General features: G+C 39.9%; 3 protein-coding genes across 3 annotated transcripts in view; all 3 read left to right on the top strand.

Annotated features, from left to right (window-relative positions):
- Positions 1 to 2,307, top strand: part of LOC134181581 (endonuclease III-like protein 1) — a 5,436-nt gene extending 3,129 nt beyond the window's left edge. The window contains exons 3-4 of the mRNA XM_062648850.1: positions 1,283 to 1,548; positions 1,829 to 2,307. Coding sequence (XP_062504834.1) covers positions 1,283 to 1,548; positions 1,829 to 1,961 — 399 coding nt within the window. The 3' untranslated portion in view covers positions 1,962 to 2,307. The remainder of the gene's footprint in view (positions 1 to 1,282; positions 1,549 to 1,828) is intronic.
- Positions 2,308 to 3,312: 1,005 nt separating this feature from the next.
- On the top strand, positions 3,313 to 12,827 carry LOC134181356 (NADP-dependent oxidoreductase domain-containing protein 1-like). Its single transcript, XM_062648623.1, has 12 exons — positions 3,313 to 3,452; positions 3,508 to 3,580; positions 3,913 to 4,009; positions 8,229 to 8,329; positions 8,398 to 8,463; positions 9,522 to 9,573; positions 9,632 to 9,693; positions 9,844 to 9,897; positions 9,970 to 10,036; positions 10,911 to 11,010; positions 11,076 to 11,168; positions 12,485 to 12,827. Exons 1-12 carry the CDS (start codon positions 3,328 to 3,330, stop codon positions 12,624 to 12,626), a joined length of 1,032 nt encoding a protein of 343 aa, XP_062504607.1. The 5' UTR covers positions 3,313 to 3,327; the 3' UTR covers positions 12,627 to 12,827.
- Positions 12,828 to 12,899: 72 nt separating this feature from the next.
- LOC134181055 (uncharacterized) lies at positions 12,900 to 19,737 on the top strand. The gene is made up of 8 exons (XM_062648254.1): positions 12,900 to 12,942; positions 13,000 to 13,034; positions 14,393 to 14,450; positions 14,515 to 14,537; positions 14,599 to 14,664; positions 14,724 to 14,855; positions 15,590 to 15,896; positions 18,659 to 19,737. The coding sequence occupies exons 1-8, from the start codon at positions 12,918 to 12,920 to the stop codon at positions 19,432 to 19,434; spliced, it is 1,422 nt and encodes a 473-aa protein (XP_062504238.1). The 5' UTR covers positions 12,900 to 12,917; the 3' UTR covers positions 19,435 to 19,737.
- Positions 19,738 to 20,000: the final 263 nt, after the last annotated feature.

Genomic DNA, 20,000 nt, shown 5'->3' with positions numbered 1-20,000 from the left:
CAGGAAACAGTAATTACAGTCTAGCTGGTGTAGAACTAATGAGCAAGAGAGCAACTGGGTAGCAGTCGAGGGTTTAGCACTTGAGAGCTTTTTCATTTATTTTTATGATTTTTGAATCCTAGACATAGCGAGTAGCGAGGGTTATAGTAGTCATCTCACCGGAAACGGCTCATGACCAACTCGATAGAAAATATACCAACTCGATGGTAACAACCATGTAAACAACTTTGGAATGTATAGCATGCGTTCACTGGTACAGTGTAGCGCTCGTGTAATCTCGACATAATATGGTTATTGGAGCTTGTCCGCTAGTCTAGGCAGAGTTACACAGGACGTTCCAATTTTGATTATCTCTCATGACTTCGAGTGTACCTTCAAGGTCCTAGTGAACGGAGAGTAAATGAACCAGCGACAAAGCGCCATGCCGAAGTGATTTACCGTTTGATGATAAGACTGCCTGTCCTTTCTCATCCACCTGTCTATACAAGTGTTGGGTCTGCTAAGGTCTAGTGACGTGCACATGGTGTTAATTATTTTGTGCATGCTTGTAAGTAGGTGTTTGCCAGTGCATACATGTGCAGCAACTGTTTGGTGTTGTTAACCTTAGGTGTAGTTGCGATTGGAGTATGTGCCTGTGCCTCATTGTTGAGGCTAAAATCAATCGTTGGGTGTTACACACGCATACGTAAGTTTACTGCTTTGTAGTGTGTTTGGAAGCACATTGCTAATTCTGTTGTGCAACCAAAGTACCCGGAACTGGAAAGGGGTCAAGTTCTTGTCGTCTAGGGTTCAGCGCTGTTAGTACAGTCGCGTGTCACTTACCCGACCCCCTTGGGACCGGACCTCTGTTGGATATGTTGGATAATGAAGCTGTTATGAACTCAGCTATTGTTCATATTATACGGCATTTTTTCCGCATTAGGTATACTGAATTTAGATGTGAATTAAACGAACCTAATGTCCTATTGATGCAGAGTTAAGAAAAATACTTTTCATAATTGATTGTAAATTTATTTAATATGCAGGATGTGTTATCTGTCATATTATGATCTGTCATATCATCACCCACATGGCAAGCTTTGACCTGTCGGATATCCCACGTATCAGATAAGTTATCGTCGGATAAGTGACACGCGACTGTACTCCCTCTCATTTATCTACTATATTTAGATGTTTGGATTATTATTATTATTACTTTTATTTTCGATTTTTTAAATTTTCTATTTTTCAATTTACTATATTTTATTATTGTTTTTCAATTTCTATTTTTTATTATTTATAGAGGAAAGCTCAGTATTTGAAGAAAACGTGTGCAATTCTAAGAGACCAATACGACAGTGACATACCTCGAACGGTGAAAGAACTCTGCCAATTACCAGGTGTAGGACCTAAAATGGCACACCTGACGATGAACATTGCATGGAAGGAACCGTGTGGAATCGGCGTCGACACTCACGTTCATCGAATATCTAACAGACTCGGTTGGGTGAAGTCACCGACGACGACTCCCGAACAGACGAGAGTAGAGTTGGAATCATGGCTTCCTAGGTATGATAAGATTCAGACACACTTACAGTTTAATGCTTATTTTGACTTATAATTGTTGGTCTGGTTACAAATAATTTTTAGATTACAATAAATTTTTGCACAAAGTTAATTAAATGTATTGATATAAATTTTAGTGCTGATTATCTAATTTCTATTATATTTTTTTACAATTTAATAAACATGTTAATTACTTGATTTGATATTTTTAATTAAACAGACATAACATTCAATGCTCTATTTATACACAGTATGACATCACTGACGTGTGATGTTGATTTAGAAAACACTGGATTGAAATCAATCTGTTACTCGTCGGATTTGGACAACAAACTTGTTTGCCTGTGTCTCCAAAATGTCGTCAGTGTCTCAATAACAGTACGTGTCCATTTGGCAGGAAAGAGACGAAGAGATAAAGACACCGAGTAAGCAAAGACTGCAACTTTGTGTAAGACAGAGTGTATACACATATACATACAGTGTAACATGATAGTGGCCGTGGTTTGTTCAAACCGGTGGGCTGTTAATTTTATTCTATTTCGACACGAAAGAGGACGTGTGGCTTGGTTGAGTTGTTAGTCGTTTAAGTTTTTGATGTGACTGAAGCTTATTGTAGGGCTGTTACGTATAGATTGTGTTGATTCGTTGTACTTCAAGTCGTGTGATTGGAGCTTGTGCATATTGTTTCACACAGCTGTTGAGGACGTTGTTTTAATTATGTACTATTTGTTAATAATTAAATCATTAAATTTCTAATAAGAGCCGAAGTCACTTATTCTTAAAAGTCTAACTTTCATTGTCACAATGTGTGTCTGAATACCTGCCAGGGGTCGTCATTCGGGCAGAGGTGGTTCTCAGAGCTACCAACTCTCCCGCATTGAGCGGGAGACTCCAGGCATTTGGGATCCTTCTCTCGACTACCCGCATTTGGCATCAAATCTCTCGCATTCTGACCATTGGTGGGTGTGACCAAAATGATGGGCGTGCCTTTCTGTGTAGCTGTACACCTTACAGTTTTAGTACATGCATGTGTACATGCATACTTGATATCCCAATATCAATTTCTATGTGCCAGTCCTTGGTCAAAATACTGACATAGAAGGAGGAGTCGGACAGACGTGGAAAAGGGGGAGTGGCTAGTTACCTGATTACCATATGTATTGCTGGAAACTGATCCAAGAAGGCCACAAGAAAATAGAATCCAGAACATCCCAACTAGCCATGAGAATGTGCATGTACTTTGTTCTTAGATTTTTATAACATGCAGTAGTACGTATAGTACAAGTTCTGTGTTTAATTAACTGTCATGTTTAGTAATGGGTGTTAATGTTTTGTGTCGCTAATTAGGCACATTAATCAATCAGTTATACATTTCTTGCACTATAATTAAATTAATTAATGGCTTCTACTCCAACCGGGAATGCAAATACTTAAATTTTGATGATTAGATATTATTTATATATTAACACTTATTACGATATAATTTTTTTAGATATTAATGCTATTGTAGGCGTGTCCCCAAAACTTTAAACTCCCGCATTCTCCAGCATTTTTTCCTGCAAACTCACGCATTTTGACACTGCTAGGTTGGCAGGTCTGGGTTCTACTGTCTGATGGTCATGCATGTGGTAACTTAGCTAACAAAATGTGAGCAAGTACGTGATAATATCATGTTTTATAGTTTTAATTGTTAGTTGTAACTGCATATTTGAGCTATGGCGTTTATATATACGGGAATGTTTATCCGGGAATGCTTATCCGGGATCTATAAGTTAAGATGCAATGGATGATATTGCCAACAATCTCTCTTCGCTGCAGTTTGAATCTGCTCTAGGAGAGGAGGAGACACGCTTGCTACCTCTAAGATATCGAGCTCATGCTGTTAACGTTTCTACTTGTGCTCAAGCGTGAGATGGCGTTGTGGTTGCTATGGTGATTTGCTTGACGGTGTTTGTTGCGCAGCACGTACTTGGTTCACATTTTGAATGAAGTCCGGCAGTCTGTATTAGAAAGCAGGCAGTCTAAGCAAGAAAAAGTAAGTTTGATTGGAATATCTTGATGTAGACTTGAACACACACACACACACACACACACACACACACACACACACACACACACACACACACACACACACACACACACACACACACACACACACACACACACACACACACACACACCAGACACAACACACACCACACTTGTCCAGGAATGAAAGAGGAACATCGAGGCTATAACTGTCTACTGAAATATTAGACAAAATATGATATTATTTAATCAATTTTTGTAGAAAAGATGTACATGTTTAATGACTATCCATCACTGTCATATCGATATTTATCACAACTTACCCTGATATGTACGTAGCTTCTTCAAGAGACAGTGACAAGAGATCCAACTCTAGTGGGCATCATTGGATGTGGACGGCTTGGAAAACAACTAGTCAACAGCTTTCTTGTCTTCGGTAAGAGAATATAAGTATCACCTATTACTTAATTATTTGAAAAAAAAGAAAGTCTATATACTACGTTCAGAGGCTTTTTACAGTAGAGCTTCGGTAATCTGAACAGCCCTGTGTCAAGCCCTTTCTGGATTAGTGAAGTTGTTTGGATTACAAAAACACGTAGACTTGGAAGTCCAGACTTTACCTCAGACACCCAGACCACCAGTGCACTGTATGTCTAGGCTTGACCCAGTCTTTCTCTGCCTTCGTCATTCCCCGGATTGTCAACCCTTGGTGCCACGAGATTGGTTTCAGACTGCCTACTGATGTCACTAAATGCTGCCATTTGTGCGCACTGCATGTTGCAATAGCTCTGTTAGTTAGAGAGTCATCTTATGGAGTGTTTACATCCGGGACCTTGAATGTTTGCAAGTTCAAGCCACAGTGATGGCGAGCTATGGTTTAATTTTCTTAAGCAAGAAACTAACACACAATTGCTTCTCTCGACTCAGGAGTATAAATGAGTACCAGCAGAAATGCTGGGGAAGAAGGCAGCCTACTTAGGTAGCTGCTGCAGGACCCACTGGAAGACCAGCCTCAGGCTGAAGGGGCATTTCTGGGTAAATATAACCTCTTCTTCTTCTTCACTGTGTGCCAGCTACCTTGGGCACATTTCCACATGCCTGGTAACCATTCAGAAACACCCTGCACAAACACTTTAGAAATAGTTATTTGTTTATTTAGTTATTTATTTATTTATTTAGTCATTTATTTACTTACTTATTTATTTATTAGTTATTTATTTATTTGTTTATTTACTTGTTTATTATTTATTTATTTATTTATTTATTTATTTAGTTAGTTAGTTAGTTATGTATTTATTTATTTAGTTAGTTAGTTAGTTATTTAGTTATTTATTTATTTGTTTATTTATTTGTTTAGTTATGTATTTATTTAGTTATTTGTTTATTTGTTTATTTATTTATTTAGTTTGTTATTTATTTATTTATTTATTTATTTGTTTATTTATTTAGTTAGTTAGTTAGTTAGTTATTTGTTTATTTATTTATTTATTTATTTAGTTAGTTATTTATTTATTTATTTATTTATTTATTTATTTATTTATTTATTTACTAGTAATTGAAGCTGTGTTTACACCGTCACTTCTACAGCTAGGAGCCTTCAAAGTCCTGAACACCTGGCCATGTATGGTAGGAGAAGTATTTATCGCGAAGAATTACGAATATACACATCAATTTCTTTCTAGACGTGCTACTTGTAAAATGTATTTAAAATGCTACATAGCGACTGTCGTTTCGTGTGACCGCAAAGTCCGCAGTAGTCGCAAGTAGAGTTATCGTTACGGGACATAAAATCTCTACAGGTTACATAATGTTAGATTCCAGTATAACTATCGTAAAACCAAGAAAGCGATCGATTTTGGGTCAGTGGTTGCAGACAGGTGAGCTCTGTTGTTTATGTCCAACAGGTCCTAGTAATCGCAAACATGAATTACACTGTTCTAGTGAGTAAACTCTCTCAAGGAAGTTTCGCGTGTACGATTGGCTGTTTGTCTATTGTCTCTGGTTGCCACGTACGACATAAAGGAATTAATGCTTCATGATTGGGCCACACTAAGGAGGCGTGGCACATTCCTGTAGCATGACAGACATAGCCAGCCAACCAGCCAGCCACATAGTCCCCAGACCGGAAGTTGTTTTAGCCCTATACGGTTAGAGTACGCTACTCGCCAAGTCTCGTGACTTTTACAAAGTCCCTTTTCTTGTAGGCTCATAGCTGAATTATTTATTTATTTATTTATTATTTATTTATTTATTTATTTATTTATTTATTAGTTATTTATTTATTTATTTATTATTTATTAGTTATTTATTTATTTATTATTTATTTATTTATTTATTTATTTATTAGTTATTTATTTATTTATTTATTATTTATTAGTTATTTATTTATTTATTATTTATTTATTTATTTATTTATTTATTAGTTATTTATTTATTTATTTATTTATTATTTATTTATTTATTTATTAGTTATTTATTTATTTATTTATTATTTATTAGTTATTTATTTATTTATTATTTATTTATTTATTTATTTATTTATTAGTTATTTATTTATTTATTTATTTATTATTTATTTATTTATTTATTAGTTATTTATTTATCAGGAGATCATTAGTGTGGCTTTTCAACGAAATCGAGTTTTGTCTTTTGTCAGCTGATCTGGGCATCTTATGCGTCATTTGCGCTGAGTTTGGCTGCAAGAGCTTCCGAATCCGATGCAAATGGATCTAGACAAGAAACAGCTGAGAGGCAGTTCATGTGTTGAAGTCTAATGTGTGCTTGTCTTTGACAACGTACAGGATCGTTGGCTGCTTGGTTTACATCTTGAATAAATTATCGGCTTTCAGGAGCCGTTTATTGGAACAATCTACGTCTGATATACTCCTGCATCTGATACAGATCAATAACAAGGTGCAATAATATGTGCATATAGTGACGTCTGTGGGCGGTCTGAAACCAGTCTCTCTGCAACGAGGATTGACAATTCGGGGAATGACGAGGGCGGAGAGAGACTGGGTCGATTGTAATGTATGTCTCCACAGGGGCATACCTAGAGCATTTAATTAATGTGTCGCTACTTTCAGTGCTTTAGTGGACTTCTCACTGAATCCCCATCTACTCTAATTTCGTAAATGTTCGGCATACAGTTAAATGCCATGCCCAAATTCAATGTCCACCCAAATTTAGTGCCCATTCAAATGTTGGATCAGTCTCCTCTGAAACATTCAAAACAGACATTACTAGTACTATTAGTATATGTACTGTAAGCACATTCATATGTTTGCCAAGAATGAGTAATGCTGACATACTGTATAGGATATCTGTGCTTCACCACGTACCTTGATGTGCTAGTAGTACAAACTTTTTGAGCTGAGCTGGCTCCAGAGCGCAGCATAAATGTCATGGGACTTTGACACCTAGAACCAAGGATTCGAACTTCCACACCGCATGTTGTGCTAATCAAAAATGGGAGTCGCTGGCTACGCAAGACTGATAACGTAGTAGTAGTTTGGCACGCGCCGAATGATATGATATGCGTCTAGCACTTTATTTAGCATATGAAGGTTCCTGCAAACCACCTTACGCCGAAAATTAATGTATGCCGTAATAGCAGTAACTTAATTTTGCAAAAACTTAGATTGCCAAACATTTATGAAATTAGGGTAGTGTAGTTATATTATTTATTGATTACCAGGTTTATTGGAAGACATTGGTAAATGTATATCTTGTACATTGCGCGTCAAGTAGTTTGGAGTCTAAATCTGCTTACATCGACTTTGCTACATCTGGAACGTGGGACCCAGACCAGAACTTTAACCGCTACAGCTTCTACATCTAAGGATGCATTGCCATGGTAATGGTACCAATTGTGGCACCAAAATCTAAAATTGTGGCACCAAGTCTGGCGTAGGAGTCATACACTTGGCCTTCATGGCTAAGTTAGACTATAGTAGTCGGGGATAAATGATGTCACTATTAACATTAATCAGGTAGTACCGGAAAGCGCTTTAGAGGCCACAATTTTAGCACCAGCCATAACTATGGCCGGCAACACTGACGTCAGCTGGTGCAAGTATTGCATGCAGATTGGTTGTATATACAGTGAGAGCGGACCTGCAACTGAAGTTGGTAGATTTTTTCACCCCTCGATCCCCCCTAGGTACGCGCCTGCTCCATATGTCATGTTTGTGGCAAACAACACGGCTGCAACAACAGCATACTTCTATATACTCTGACAGTCAGGATTTATAATTGTCAGGCTTGCGTTTGCTGAAGACTGAGATGTCCCGGTCAATACAGCAGCGACTTGGAATAGGCTGTCTCGGAATGGTCTGGGTACAGTACAGTTTACGAAAGGCATGGCGCTAAAGGTATTTCGGATTGGCGAGGTTCATCTGCAAATTTATATGAAATAGCTGCATGATTTTGGACCATAGGATAAAGGCATTGTATTGTGACACGTCTTGATTAAATAATTTTGAAACATACTTTTCTAAACTCTATTGTACTAGTACTGTACTGTAATTTTACATATGGTGTCTTGTCTGTCCATTGCAATGAATTAAGAGCCATGCATGCATGTTCATTGTGAATGCCATTGATGCAAGGAGTCTTAGTTTCTGAAGACACACAAGGCATACGTTTGTGTGTAGGTCGATGTCAACCGCAAGATATTTTTGTATCAACAAGAAGACCAGAGTCGGTTCAAACTTTAGCAGATCAGGGCGTCAACATTATCTTTGACAATGCCAAGGTATACATACGTACGTGTATTTGTGGTGTAGAAGAATGGATAGCAGCACAGTTGATGCTTTCTTGTAGGTTGCTAAATCGGTTCACGTTTTGTTTATTGCTTGTTTGCCATCGCAGTTACCAGTCGTTTGCAAGGTATGTTGCAAATCGAAGTGTGTGCACGTGTGTGTGTGCGTGCGTTTGTGTGCACATGTGTGTGAGTGTGTGTGTGTGTGTGTGTGTGTGTGTGTGTGTGTGTGTGTGTGTGTGTGTGTGCATATGTGTGTGCATATGTGTGTGCATATGTGTGTGTGTGTGTGTGTGTGTGTGTGTGTGTGTGTGTGTGTGTGTGTGTGTGTGTGTGTGTGTGTGCATATGTGTGTGCATATGTGTGTGCATATGTGTGTGTACACCGTGTGCGGGCACATGTGCATGTACAAATTGGGATAGTAGATAGACGTTACAATGAGTGTAGAACAGTAGAGTGGATCATAATATGTTTAGAGGTGTTTGTCTGTGCGTCCATTTGTGTGTCTGTCTGTTAACACTATATCTCTTGAACAACTTAACATATCAATATGAACATGAAATTTTCCACAAAATCATAAATAATTCCAAAAATAGTCAACCCTCTAGACATGAACAGAATCTACAAACAACGAATTAGCAAAAATTGGTACATCGTGGTGGATTGTGGGATCCCATCGTCGACGGTTTCTAGTTTAAGTCCAAACGTTAACTAAACGTTCTTCACACACATACACACACACACACACACACACACACACAGACACACACACACACACACACACACACAGACACACACACACACACACACACACACACACACAGACACACACACACACACAGACACACACACACAGACACACACACACACACACACACACACACACACACACACACACACACTGACACACACACACACACAGACACACACACACAGACACACACACACACACACACACACACACACACACACACACACACACACACACACACACACACACACACATACACACACACACTGACACACACACTCTCTCTCTCACTCGTAGCTCTGAAGCTACGGTGTAAACACAGCTTCATTTACTGGTATGATTCTATAACGAAGCATAAGATTGAGCTTACTATATCTTGTGTTTTGTTGTTGTTGTTACTGATGTTGTTTGTATTGATTGTTTTGTTATCAATAGGACATTCGAGGCTCCATCAACTACTCAACTCTTGTATACAGTCTTGTTGCTGGTATCTACTAATAATATACATTTTTAGTTTCGACTCCATTTAGACGGTCTCTTTCTAGTGACTCCTGTTTCCAAGTTATGTCAACTACTGTCGTTCAAGAATGTATTTAGACCAGAGATTGTAAGCATATGTACGTATGTGTGTGTAGACCGAGTTAGTCGATTGTTGAGATACAGACTGACTGACTGACTGACAGTGTAGACGTAACATGCTGTTTAGAGTCAGACTATGAGGTGCTTGGTACTTTTCAACATCAGTTTGTTTATGAAGGAACTTCTTTCTTTGGATGACAGTTGCTATTATCCTGGCGATATGACAAAAGATGTAAGCGGTGATGCATAATTACTATTGATAGCAAAGGTGTATGAACGTGTTTTGCAAAAAATTGAATTTTAGGTAATTGAATCGTGTCGAGATACGAGAGTGTGTGCCATGACATGTCCACTTGAACGTCCAGCAAAGGGTAAAGACTTGGACTTTACTTTTAGGAAAGTAGTTGATGCCTTTTGTCAACTAACTGTGTCTTGTGGTCGCCTAATGATATACGTTCATTGCAGTTGGTTTCAGAGTTTGCAGAATGCCCGTTTGGTATGATCTCTCAGACACGTAGCCAGGGTTTTCTGGGTGGGTTTTAGAAAAGTTAATATCAACAAAACAAATTAATATCAATGTCTTAACATGGTTGTTTCCATTTGCATATGCTATTGCATAGCATCAATGATCTAGCAATCTTCTTAAGTTGGACTACAGTTCTGCAAAATTATTTTTCAGTACTGTACTTACGCTAATTGTCACTTGCCCTAACAGTAAAGGTGACCCCACCTCTTCGGGGTTTCTGGGCAACCTGGAAACATGCCTGGGTACTGCACTGTCTTCTGTCTGCTTTCAGGGCTAAACTAAGTATTTTATATTATATTGGATTTATTTGTATTATGATATTTGAATTGCTGGTTTGGCTACTGAGTGGCAAGTTGAAGTAATGCAATATAGATTTTCCTGATTTTGCATAACTTATACTCAACTGTTTGGAAATAATGTGAAACATTGGTATGTAATATATGATGCATGATCGGCTTCTAGTTGTGACATTGGTGAGGAGGACCGTTGGTTGGGATTTTATGCCTGTGTGTGTGTGTGTGTGTGTGTGTGTGTGTGTGTGTGTGTGTGTGTGTGTGTGTGTGTGTGTGTGTGTGTGTGTGTGTGTGTGTGTGTGTGTGTGTGTGTGTGTGTGTGTGTGTAAACATTTGTGTGTGTGTTTGTGTGCGTGCCTGCGGGCATGTGTGGCATTTTATGCAGTGACATTGTGTGTTTCATTTTTGATATACCTAACTCTTTAGGCAGTCTTGTGAAGACGCATGACAACTGGGTAATGGGCGTCACATTGTCATTTCTCAACACGTGTGCTCTCTTACACCTCAACATGTTGGAGTCATTTCAGTAAGAACATTTCATATCAAATGTCGTGTCAAGTCAGTGAGACCTTTTCACTACTTGATGTCTAGACTCGTCAACACTATCATATTACAAACACCAGATCAACAGATTGTTTCAACATCAGACTTAACAGTAGGACGACATGAATGTGACGAGTTAAAGTAAGTATTAGTAGCGCCCAGCATTCTTAGCTGCATGACCACACTTCAAATTTGTTGTTGTCCCCTCCTGTTGCATGACCTTACATGTTGTGTTACAATTGCCATCCATATCAACTTTATAGCAAGTAGGAACTAACATACGACGCACATAGAAATGCAGAGAATGGGCTGTGAAATTGCTTTCGTTGTCTACTACAGAGCATGCTCCGATTGCATGCCAAAAAATGAGTGTCCAAGTACAATGAACGTGTACAGAGACAGGGAAAGTAATAATGGTCGTCTTCCATTTGTAAAGCGAACTAAATGCCCAGTAGGTAGTCAGTACAGCTGCAATCATGATCTCAAGCTATTAAAGACTAATAATGGCTCAATCCTTGAAACAGGAATTTGAAAAATATTAAGGAAAAATTCAAGGCCAAAGCTAGACTACACACAAAATGCCAAGTGTCCCTATAACTTTGTCCAAGTCTGTAAATTAGTTACTTTGAGAATATTTCTAGATTTTAATTAGTGATCACGTGGCATGGTAAATAATAGACTGCAAGAGGTTGGCTAGCATACCTCTATATGAGGCACCTGCTTGCACACGATGATGATGATGATGCAGGTATTTCAGTGAATTTAAATCATAGGTTTTACTATCGTACACAGACTTACACATGTGTAGGTATGTATGTATGTATGTATTAATAGTAACATATACATAGTGCGCGCGCGCGCACACACACACACACACACACACACACGCACACACACACGCACACATGCACATGCACACACAGACACGTACACACACCGACACAGACACACACACCGACACACACACACACACACACACACACACACACACACACACACACACACACACACACACACTTACACATGTATATGCATGTACGTATGTATAATATATATACTCGTACTGCAGGACATAGTAATGTACATATACATGTACACTTTCAACTCTGTGATACCCTTGTGCCACAACAATGCATGCATTAGATCTAAACACAATTGAATATTGCCCAATTCTTCCAAAACCCTAAAGTTGGGCGGAATAAACAATTTTACAACACATAAATTCTAGTTTGGAGTGTCTAGTTGGCCATCCTCCCAGGGGGAGAAAACCATACATTTCTATTATTATTGTATTAGCTTGAATTTTGATGTATTTTTTCACCAATTATCGCATGCTTACAATATAGTATATCTCAATTTGCTGTCCAAATGAAACACTACACGAATTAAAAGTCTAAATGACATTCTAGTGTTTTGCTTTTGAAGCTATTCATGCATTTACCTGATTATTTGTTTAGACCTTTGGCTCTCTGTTCTCTTACTTCGACTGCTGCTGAGCAGCCCAATCTCAAGGCCAAATTGATGGACTCGTCAGTACGACAGCTGTTTATTAACAAATACATATCAATCTTTAGAATACCGAGGTTGCTACAGAAATGAAAGATAAATACATATGAATAGCTGTATTGATATTAATTAATTAATAGACAGCATCATCTGAAGGGAGAGTACCGACGAATGTGGTTGTTACGATTTGCCATCAACTAATGTTAATTAATTGTATGTAACATATATGTATTTGTTGTTGAAAACAATTAGACTGACATTTCAATATATGAAAATTAATTTATTAGACTGGTACATAGCATTGTCCTGGTGTTCAGAGGCTAATGTTGCACATGCTATATAGGTTTAGCGTGCGTTAGTCCACGTATACGGGACCTTTTAGCAATGGCGACGGCAAAGAGTCCAGACGGTACGCGCCGCTGCTGTTTATTTGTCCCGTTACTTGCCTGTAATTGTATTTTTGTAGAAGATGACGCTAACTGGGGTGCTTCAGAAGAAGAGGTGTGATCGTTTGTAGCTAGATAATACGTAGTGTTTAGTCTGGCTTGCCTGTTGGAATGTCTAGGGTGTGTGTCTGACTGATGTTTGCGAAAATGTCATTGCCTAGTTTTTGGTCGGTGGGTTTATTTGTAGGTGTACTTCACTTTTTCAGTGTTTGTATCTGTTTGTCTGTCTGTCTGTCTGTCTGTCTGTCTGTCTGTCAATGGTAGTATAATTTCAAACATCGAAACTATTACAGGCTAGAGGAGCTAGTACAGCCACGTCTAAAGTAAAATATTTGAAAGTTTTGTTCTCTGCATAAACTACACTTGAAAAAACATATATGATATATGGACCGTATTGGTCCACGTTTCTTTTCTATTATTACAGATAACACTTCTTATTTGCCACTTCTCAGCACCCCCTCTACCTTGCGATAGATAACTTTCGCATTGCATTTTTGCAACTGAACTGAAATGCGTTGTCTCCACTGCAGCAAAAACTCCGCCCTGTTCAGTCTTCCCAAGTCGTCTGTAGATCTGAGGGACAATTGTTGTGTCTGTCTGTCTGTCTGTCGTCTGTTTGTCTGTCTGTTTGTCTGTCTGTCTGTCTGTCGTCTGTCTGTCTATTTGTTCTTCGTCTCTCTCTCTCTCTCTCTCTCTCTCTCTCTCTCTCTCTCTCCCTCTCTCTCTTGTTTTCTGTCCGTGTATCTGTCTGTCTGTCTATATCTGTCTGTTTATTTGTCTGTCTGTTTGTCTGTCAACACATTTATTTTTGCACTCCAATCTAGGGTAAGCTAAACACAGGAAAGCAAATTACTATGAGTACAACTACCATACTAATACATTCAAAACGTTTTTATGCTTGTGCTAATGCAATTTACTACAATAATTAAAATATTGCCTAACTCAGTAAGTACAATGTACTACAGTACTGTTATCAGTCTGGCCTCAGGAGACAGGTGACTATAGTTATAGATAGATAGTTCAGCAGACAGTACAACTTGCCACCAATCCGTGCACCGAAGACGAGGGTGAGAATGGGTTTGTGTGCCTACAGACTCTGTATTCTGTCTGTTTGTCTACCTGCGTGCGCACGCGCGCGCGCGCACACACACACACACACACACACACACACACACACACACACAACACTCACACACAGATGAAGACATGTTACAATATTTGTAGTGCACCAATGGTCCATTGATTGACAGTTTGAGTGGCTCTTATGACTACGCTGTACAACACTCTAATATACAGTATCTAAAGCGATTCATGTATTGTTTTGTCATGGTACACACTTCCATTTGTCAATTAAACTTTCATTTTGGACACACTGTATTCACAAGCAGTCATTCTGAGTCGTTTGTTTTATAGGAAGAAACTGAATCAATTGAAGAGGGAAGTTCTGATAATGAAAGTGATGAATGGGATGGTGAGTACACTAGTGACTACCTTTATTACCATTTATTTTCCAAAGTTCATTTTTTTTGTTATAGAGCCACCGGCAAGTGCCAGCAAGGTATCCTTATGTGTATGTTTCTGTACATGTAAGAAGACCACGTGATGTACACCTGCTGTAGAGAGGTAGAGGTGTTGCGAGACGCGGCTTCAGAGGCTCGGGCAGGGGTGGACGAGGACGAGGAAGTGTACTGTTTATTACTTCATATTGACTTAATAAATGGTAAGTTTTTCGATTTTGTACCAGGTAGCAAGTAGGGGAAAGCGCCCAACATCAAATACTACTCCTACAAGTGCTCCTGTGCCTTCGTTATCATGCCCAAACTGTGGTGACAAGTTTGACAGCCCATCTGATCTAGAGGCTCATCTTCGTGAAAAGGTGCTGTGGAATATATTGATTGACATAGTGACATGCAGGCAGGCAGACAGGTACACATGCAAACACTCGTCCATGCACACACACACACACACACACACACACACACACACACACACACACACACACACACACACACAGGTACCTAAAATAGGAAGTTCACTAGTAAGATTAGCATTTGTTTGGAGGCTAGAAGGATAAGTTGGTGTTCCCGGTTGAATTTGACGATGGGGCCAATATTGTGGCCTTAATTAAAGCATTTTAGGGCAACATCTGTTGAAATTAATATTATTGATTGATTGATTATAGATATTTATTGTGCCCCCAAAGGGCACAGTACCCAACTATGGGAAGTGCAGACAAAATTAAAGAAATTACATCTCTTGATAGTACAGCACATCAAGAGTTTTATTGAATGAATTATTATGTTATCAACTGTCTAACAAGTCGTACCAAAAATGAAATCTTAGACAATTGATGATTTTGTGGTGAACGAAATCCATAGTGCATCGTATTTCTCAACAATACAGTCAGACTTTGAAACATTGTATCAAACTGATATCATATAATAACTAAACCGTATATGTTTGGAATGGTTTTTGTTAACTATCGTTCTCTTTGTTTGGAGCCACAAATTTAAATCCGGGCCACAATTTGTCCCATCACTATGGAAACAGCAACTGTGACTTGCCAACTTAGAGTATCAAATTTTGTTACATTTTATTGATGCTTTGTAGCTCACCAAGCTAGGGGAACGTCAGAAAGAACTGAAAAAGGAGAGTGACGAGTTGCTGAGACAGCTGGGAGAGCTAGAAGGCTCTAACCAGTCAGAGCTGGCGAAACGACAGATGAGAGTCAAGAAGCAGGACGAGGATCTTCAGACCGAAATCAGTCGGGTCGAGGAAGCTCTGAGATCTAGACAAATTGCTGCGATGTTGAACGTGTCTGACGAAGATTTGAAGCAGAAGTTATTGAAAGCATTGAAAATTGCGGCCGAAGACGTTCAGTCGACTGATAGTGTTCTAGGAGAGGGCACCTTTTCAGGTTGGCAACACAAGTTCATTTCGTATTTGATTTTGAACGTATTGATGTGTGATGGTGTATGGTATGATGATTTTGTGTTGATTTATTGGAAGACTATCGTGCATGTTGCTTTCGTTGCAACCAGTAAAGCACAGCAGTGCAAGGTTGTAACGTTTTCAGTGCTTGTCTGTGCGTTTGTATACCTAGTATCTATCTGATTTGCGTATCTGTCTGTCTGTGTGTCTGTTTGTTTGTGTGTCTTTGTTTGTTTGTGTGTCTGTTTGTTTGTGTGTCTGTTTGTTTGTGTATTTGTTTGTTTGTGTATCGGTTTGTTTGTGTGGCTGTTTGTTTGTGTGTCTGTTTGTTTGTGTGTCTGTTTGTTTGTATGTCTGTTTGTTTGTATGTCTGTTTGTTTGTATGTCTGTTTGTTTGTGTGTCTGTTTGTTTGTGTCTGTCTCTTTGTGTGTCTGTTTGTTTGTGTGCCTGTTTGGTTGTGTCTGTCTGTAAACACGATATCCCTTGAACGTCTTAAGGGTCGTTCAAGAGTATTGACAATTTCACGAGCATACAAAGTGCACACTAGGGGCAGGGGTTATGGCCTATGTATGTTTTATAAAATGTTGATCGGTAACAAATGACTTCTGCTGAAATCTCTGTTTTCTATGACCAGAATTGCATCATGCATGCTTTCGTGCTAGTCATCCATGTACGAGATTTCCAAACAGGTAGGACCACAGCAGCTTATTCCGGTTTTGTTCTAGAACAAGAGCGGCCGTAAAGAGCCCAGCGGTCTCTACCACGGCTTTCTCAATATTTTCATCTTTGTCCATTTGAATGACTGGAAACCTCAAGCTGAGCTGACATCATTTAAGGGGTCAACTGGAATGGAGTTCTATTAAATGGAACCATGGTCAAGCTTAGTCTTGATTAGCCAGACCTTAACCCTGGCTACACGGTTGAACGACCCCTAACATATCAATATAAGATTTTCATAATATGGTTATCTTACCAAAATCTCTGATGATTTCGAAACTAGGCACTCAGAAGTAAACTTTGACGTTATAACGATGCCTTAGGATCTAACTGAAAAGAGCACACTACTGTTGACACCCGAGTTGTGTGATTCCATTGTAGGTGGCTTCTGGTTCCTTTCTTGTTTTTATTCTAAGTTACGTGGTTTGTGTTTGGCAGTGGCGGTTGTAATTAAGTTAGTGTTTCTGTTCTGCTATTGTTTGTAGTGTCTTGTATGTTTCTTTAGTTGTATTTGTATTTTAGTCAAACGATAAACTAGTTGTCTGACCTTTTCTTGAGTTAGTCTATTAACATTTTCTCTGTTTGTTTGATTTCGATGTGTTTGTTGGTGTTGTTTCTTTGTTTCTTTGTTTTCTTGTATACGTATCTGTTTGAGTTGGAAGTTTGTTTTTTGTACGGTTTGTGTTTTTTTTTTGTTTGCCTGTTTGATGGTGTCAGTTTGCTCGTATGGATGTGTGTGTCTGTCTGTTTTTTGCTCTCTGATTCACTTTCTTGTTGCATAGTTGCATGTTTGTCTGTCTGTTCGTTTGTTACGACCATACTCTGTAGATGCGTGAATAACTGTACTAGTATACAGTGTACGCTGTTTGTCTGTTTTCCGTCTGTCTTCTGTTTATCTGTCTGTCTGCCCTCTGTGTGCCTAACTGTCTGTCTGCTTATCTGCCTTTTGTCTGTCTGTCGCCCTCTGTCTGTCTGTCCTCTGTTTGTCTGCCCTCTCTCTGTCTGTTTGTCTGCTGTCTGTTAATCTGTTTGTGTGCCCTTTGTCTGTTTGTGTCTCACTGTCTGTCTGTCTTCCTGTCTGTTTGTCTGTTTGTGTGTCTGTCTGTCTGTATACCTATCTGTTTGTCTGTCTGCTGTCTGTTTGTCTGCCTGTCTGTCTGCTGTCTGCCCTCTGTCTGTTAATCTGTTTGTCTGCCTTCAGTCTGTTTGTGTGCCTGTCTGTCTGCCTTCTGTCTGTCTTTTTGTTGTCTGTTTGTGTGTGCCCTCTGTCTGTCTATCTGTTTGTCTGCCCGATGTCTGTCTACCCTCTGTCTATCTATCTGTCCGTTTGTCCTCTGTCTGTCTATCTGTTTGTCTGTCTTCTGGCTGTTTGTGACCCTGTCTGTCTGTGTATCTGCCCTGTCTATCTGTTTGTCTGCCCTCTGTCGCTTTGGCTGTTTGTCTTCCCTCTGTCTGTCTGTCTGTTTGTGTGCCCTCTGTCTGTCTGTCTGCCCTTTCTTTGTTTGTGTGTTTGTCTGTCTGTCTGTCTTCTTATCTGTTTGTCTGTTTGTGTGTCTGTCTGTCTGTATACCTATTTGTTTGTCTGTCTGTCTGTCTGCTTTCTGCCCTCTGTCTGTTAATCTGTTTGTCTGCCTTCTGTCTATTTGTTTACCTGTCTGTCTGCCCTCTCTATCTCTGTATGTCTGCCTTCTGTCTGTCTGTTTGTTGTCTGTTTGTGTGTGCTCTCTGTCTGTCTATCTGTTTGTCTGCCCGCTGTCTGTCTACCCTCTGTTTATCTATCTGTCCGTTTGTCCTCTGTCTGTGTATCTGTTTGTCTGCCTTCTGGCTGTTTGTGTGTCTGTCTGTCTGCGTATCTGCCCTGTCTGTCTGTTTGGCTGTTTGTCTTCCCTCTGTCTGTCTGTCTGTTTGTGTGCCCTCTGTCTGTCTGTCTGCCCTTTCTTTGTTTGTGTGTCTGTCTGTTTGTGCTCGTCTCTCTTTCAACCGCATTTCTCAATCTACCTCTTGATTTACTCCATTCTACGTTTCTGTAGAAGTAAGAGTAGGTCTGTGGCGACGCATTCCGGTTGCAGTGAAATCTTTCACTGACAATGCGGCGCCCAAAGGCCTCCAAGCAATGCAAGACGCCTTCCTCGAATGGGGCGACGCTCGCCATCCCAACGTGGCCGCAATCTACGGTTTCCTATCATCCGACGCCCATTCTCCCAAAATCGTCATGGAAATCCTAGAAGGCTCTCTTCTAGAAGTAATGCGCAGTGTTCAAGACATCGGCGCTTCTCTGGCTTTCAGAGAACAAGTCGAACTGGCCAGTGGCATCCTCAGCGGCCTCCACTACTTGCACAATTGCAAGAAGGTCGTGGTAATCCACAGCAACGTCTGGCCCGCCAACATCCTTATCACACCCTTTTGGAACCCTAAAATAACAGACATCGGGCTGGCAAAGTATCTAAAACCTAGTCCCGCCAGTTTGCCGTATCGAGCCCCTGAATTGTGCGGCGACGATGCCGGGGAACCGACGAAATCCTCGGATCGATTCAGTGCCGGTGCCGTTTTGTTCGAAGTGTTCTCGGGCAGTGAGATACCTCGGGATGGCAGACCGGTGGACTACGAGTTGGTGAGTTGTGATGACACGCGCAGGGTGTGCAACGACCTGATGAAGCGGAATTCGAACGAGAGGATAGCGGTTGAGAAAGCGTTGGCCATTGCCAAGTCACTGCGTCAGAGTGAGGCGTACAAGGAGTGTCCTCCTCCGCGACGCGTTACTGGGAGAGTGAGGAGAGAGAACGAGGAGTTTTTCGCCACCATATGAGGTTGAACCTGAATAGGAACAAAGATTGTTGTTGCTGACTTTAGGATCATTTGTGAGATTTGAAAAATTAGGGTATATGTTGTCTGGTATTTAAGAGTGGTGAGTCTGCTCGGCTCTAATAGCTTGTTCTCGTTGTGTGGGACAGCTAGTACGTCTAGGGCTCTCTGGCTAGCTAGAGGGACACGCACTGCAGGGACATTTGCTGTTTGTGAGCTTTCTGATTCTGTACGATTGATTAGTTAGCGTTATCTTGTGGAGCAACAGTTTGACTGTTATGACGGATGAATTTAACTCAGGCTATGTACAGTACACTGCTGCGCAGTTGTCTTATGTCAACAATGCGCATGCTCAGCAAACTATCGCGATAGCCTCGGTACCCCAGACTGCTTTCAGCATGTGATAGAAGGAGACAAGATTCTTGAAAGGTTTTTAATTAGCCTTGGTACCCCAGACTGCTTTGTACACGTGATGGAAGGAAAGTTGGTAAGAAGAATCAACATGTATATACGTATCCAACAGTTCTGTTAATGTCAAGTAGTGCTATGGTTTATACGGAGTGTACAATA

The sequence above is a fragment of the Corticium candelabrum genome, chromosome 6 (genome assembly GCF_963422355.1).
Source record: "Corticium candelabrum chromosome 6, ooCorCand1.1, whole genome shotgun sequence".
Classification (NCBI taxonomy): domain Eukaryota; kingdom Metazoa; phylum Porifera; class Homoscleromorpha; order Homosclerophorida; family Plakinidae; genus Corticium; species Corticium candelabrum.
Note: the sequence above shows the minus strand (reverse complement) of the source record. Positions and strands in the feature narration are given on the sequence as shown.

Bases quoted from the DNA above. Each gene is read 5' to 3' on its own strand.
- LOC134181356 (XM_062648623.1), top strand. From the start codon at position 3,328: ATGGATGATATTGCCAACAATCTCTCTTCGCTGCAGTTTGAATCTGCT. The intron at 9,574-9,631 runs GTATCTACTAAT...GTCTCTTTCTAG, and splicing joins TGTATACAGTCTTGTTGCTG to TGACTCCTGTTTCCAAGTTA. The intron at 11,011-11,075 runs GTAAGAACATTT...CTTGATGTCTAG, and splicing joins AACATGTTGGAGTCATTTCA to ACTCGTCAACACTATCATAT.
- LOC134181055 (XM_062648254.1), top strand. From the start codon at position 12,918: ATGGCGACGGCAAAGAGTCCAGACG. The intron at 14,451-14,514 runs GTGAGTACACTA...TTTTTGTTATAG, and splicing joins TGAAAGTGATGAATGGGATG to AGCCACCGGCAAGTGCCAGC. The intron at 14,856-15,589 runs GTGCTGTGGAAT...GATGCTTTGTAG, and splicing joins AGGCTCATCTTCGTGAAAAG to CTCACCAAGCTAGGGGAACG.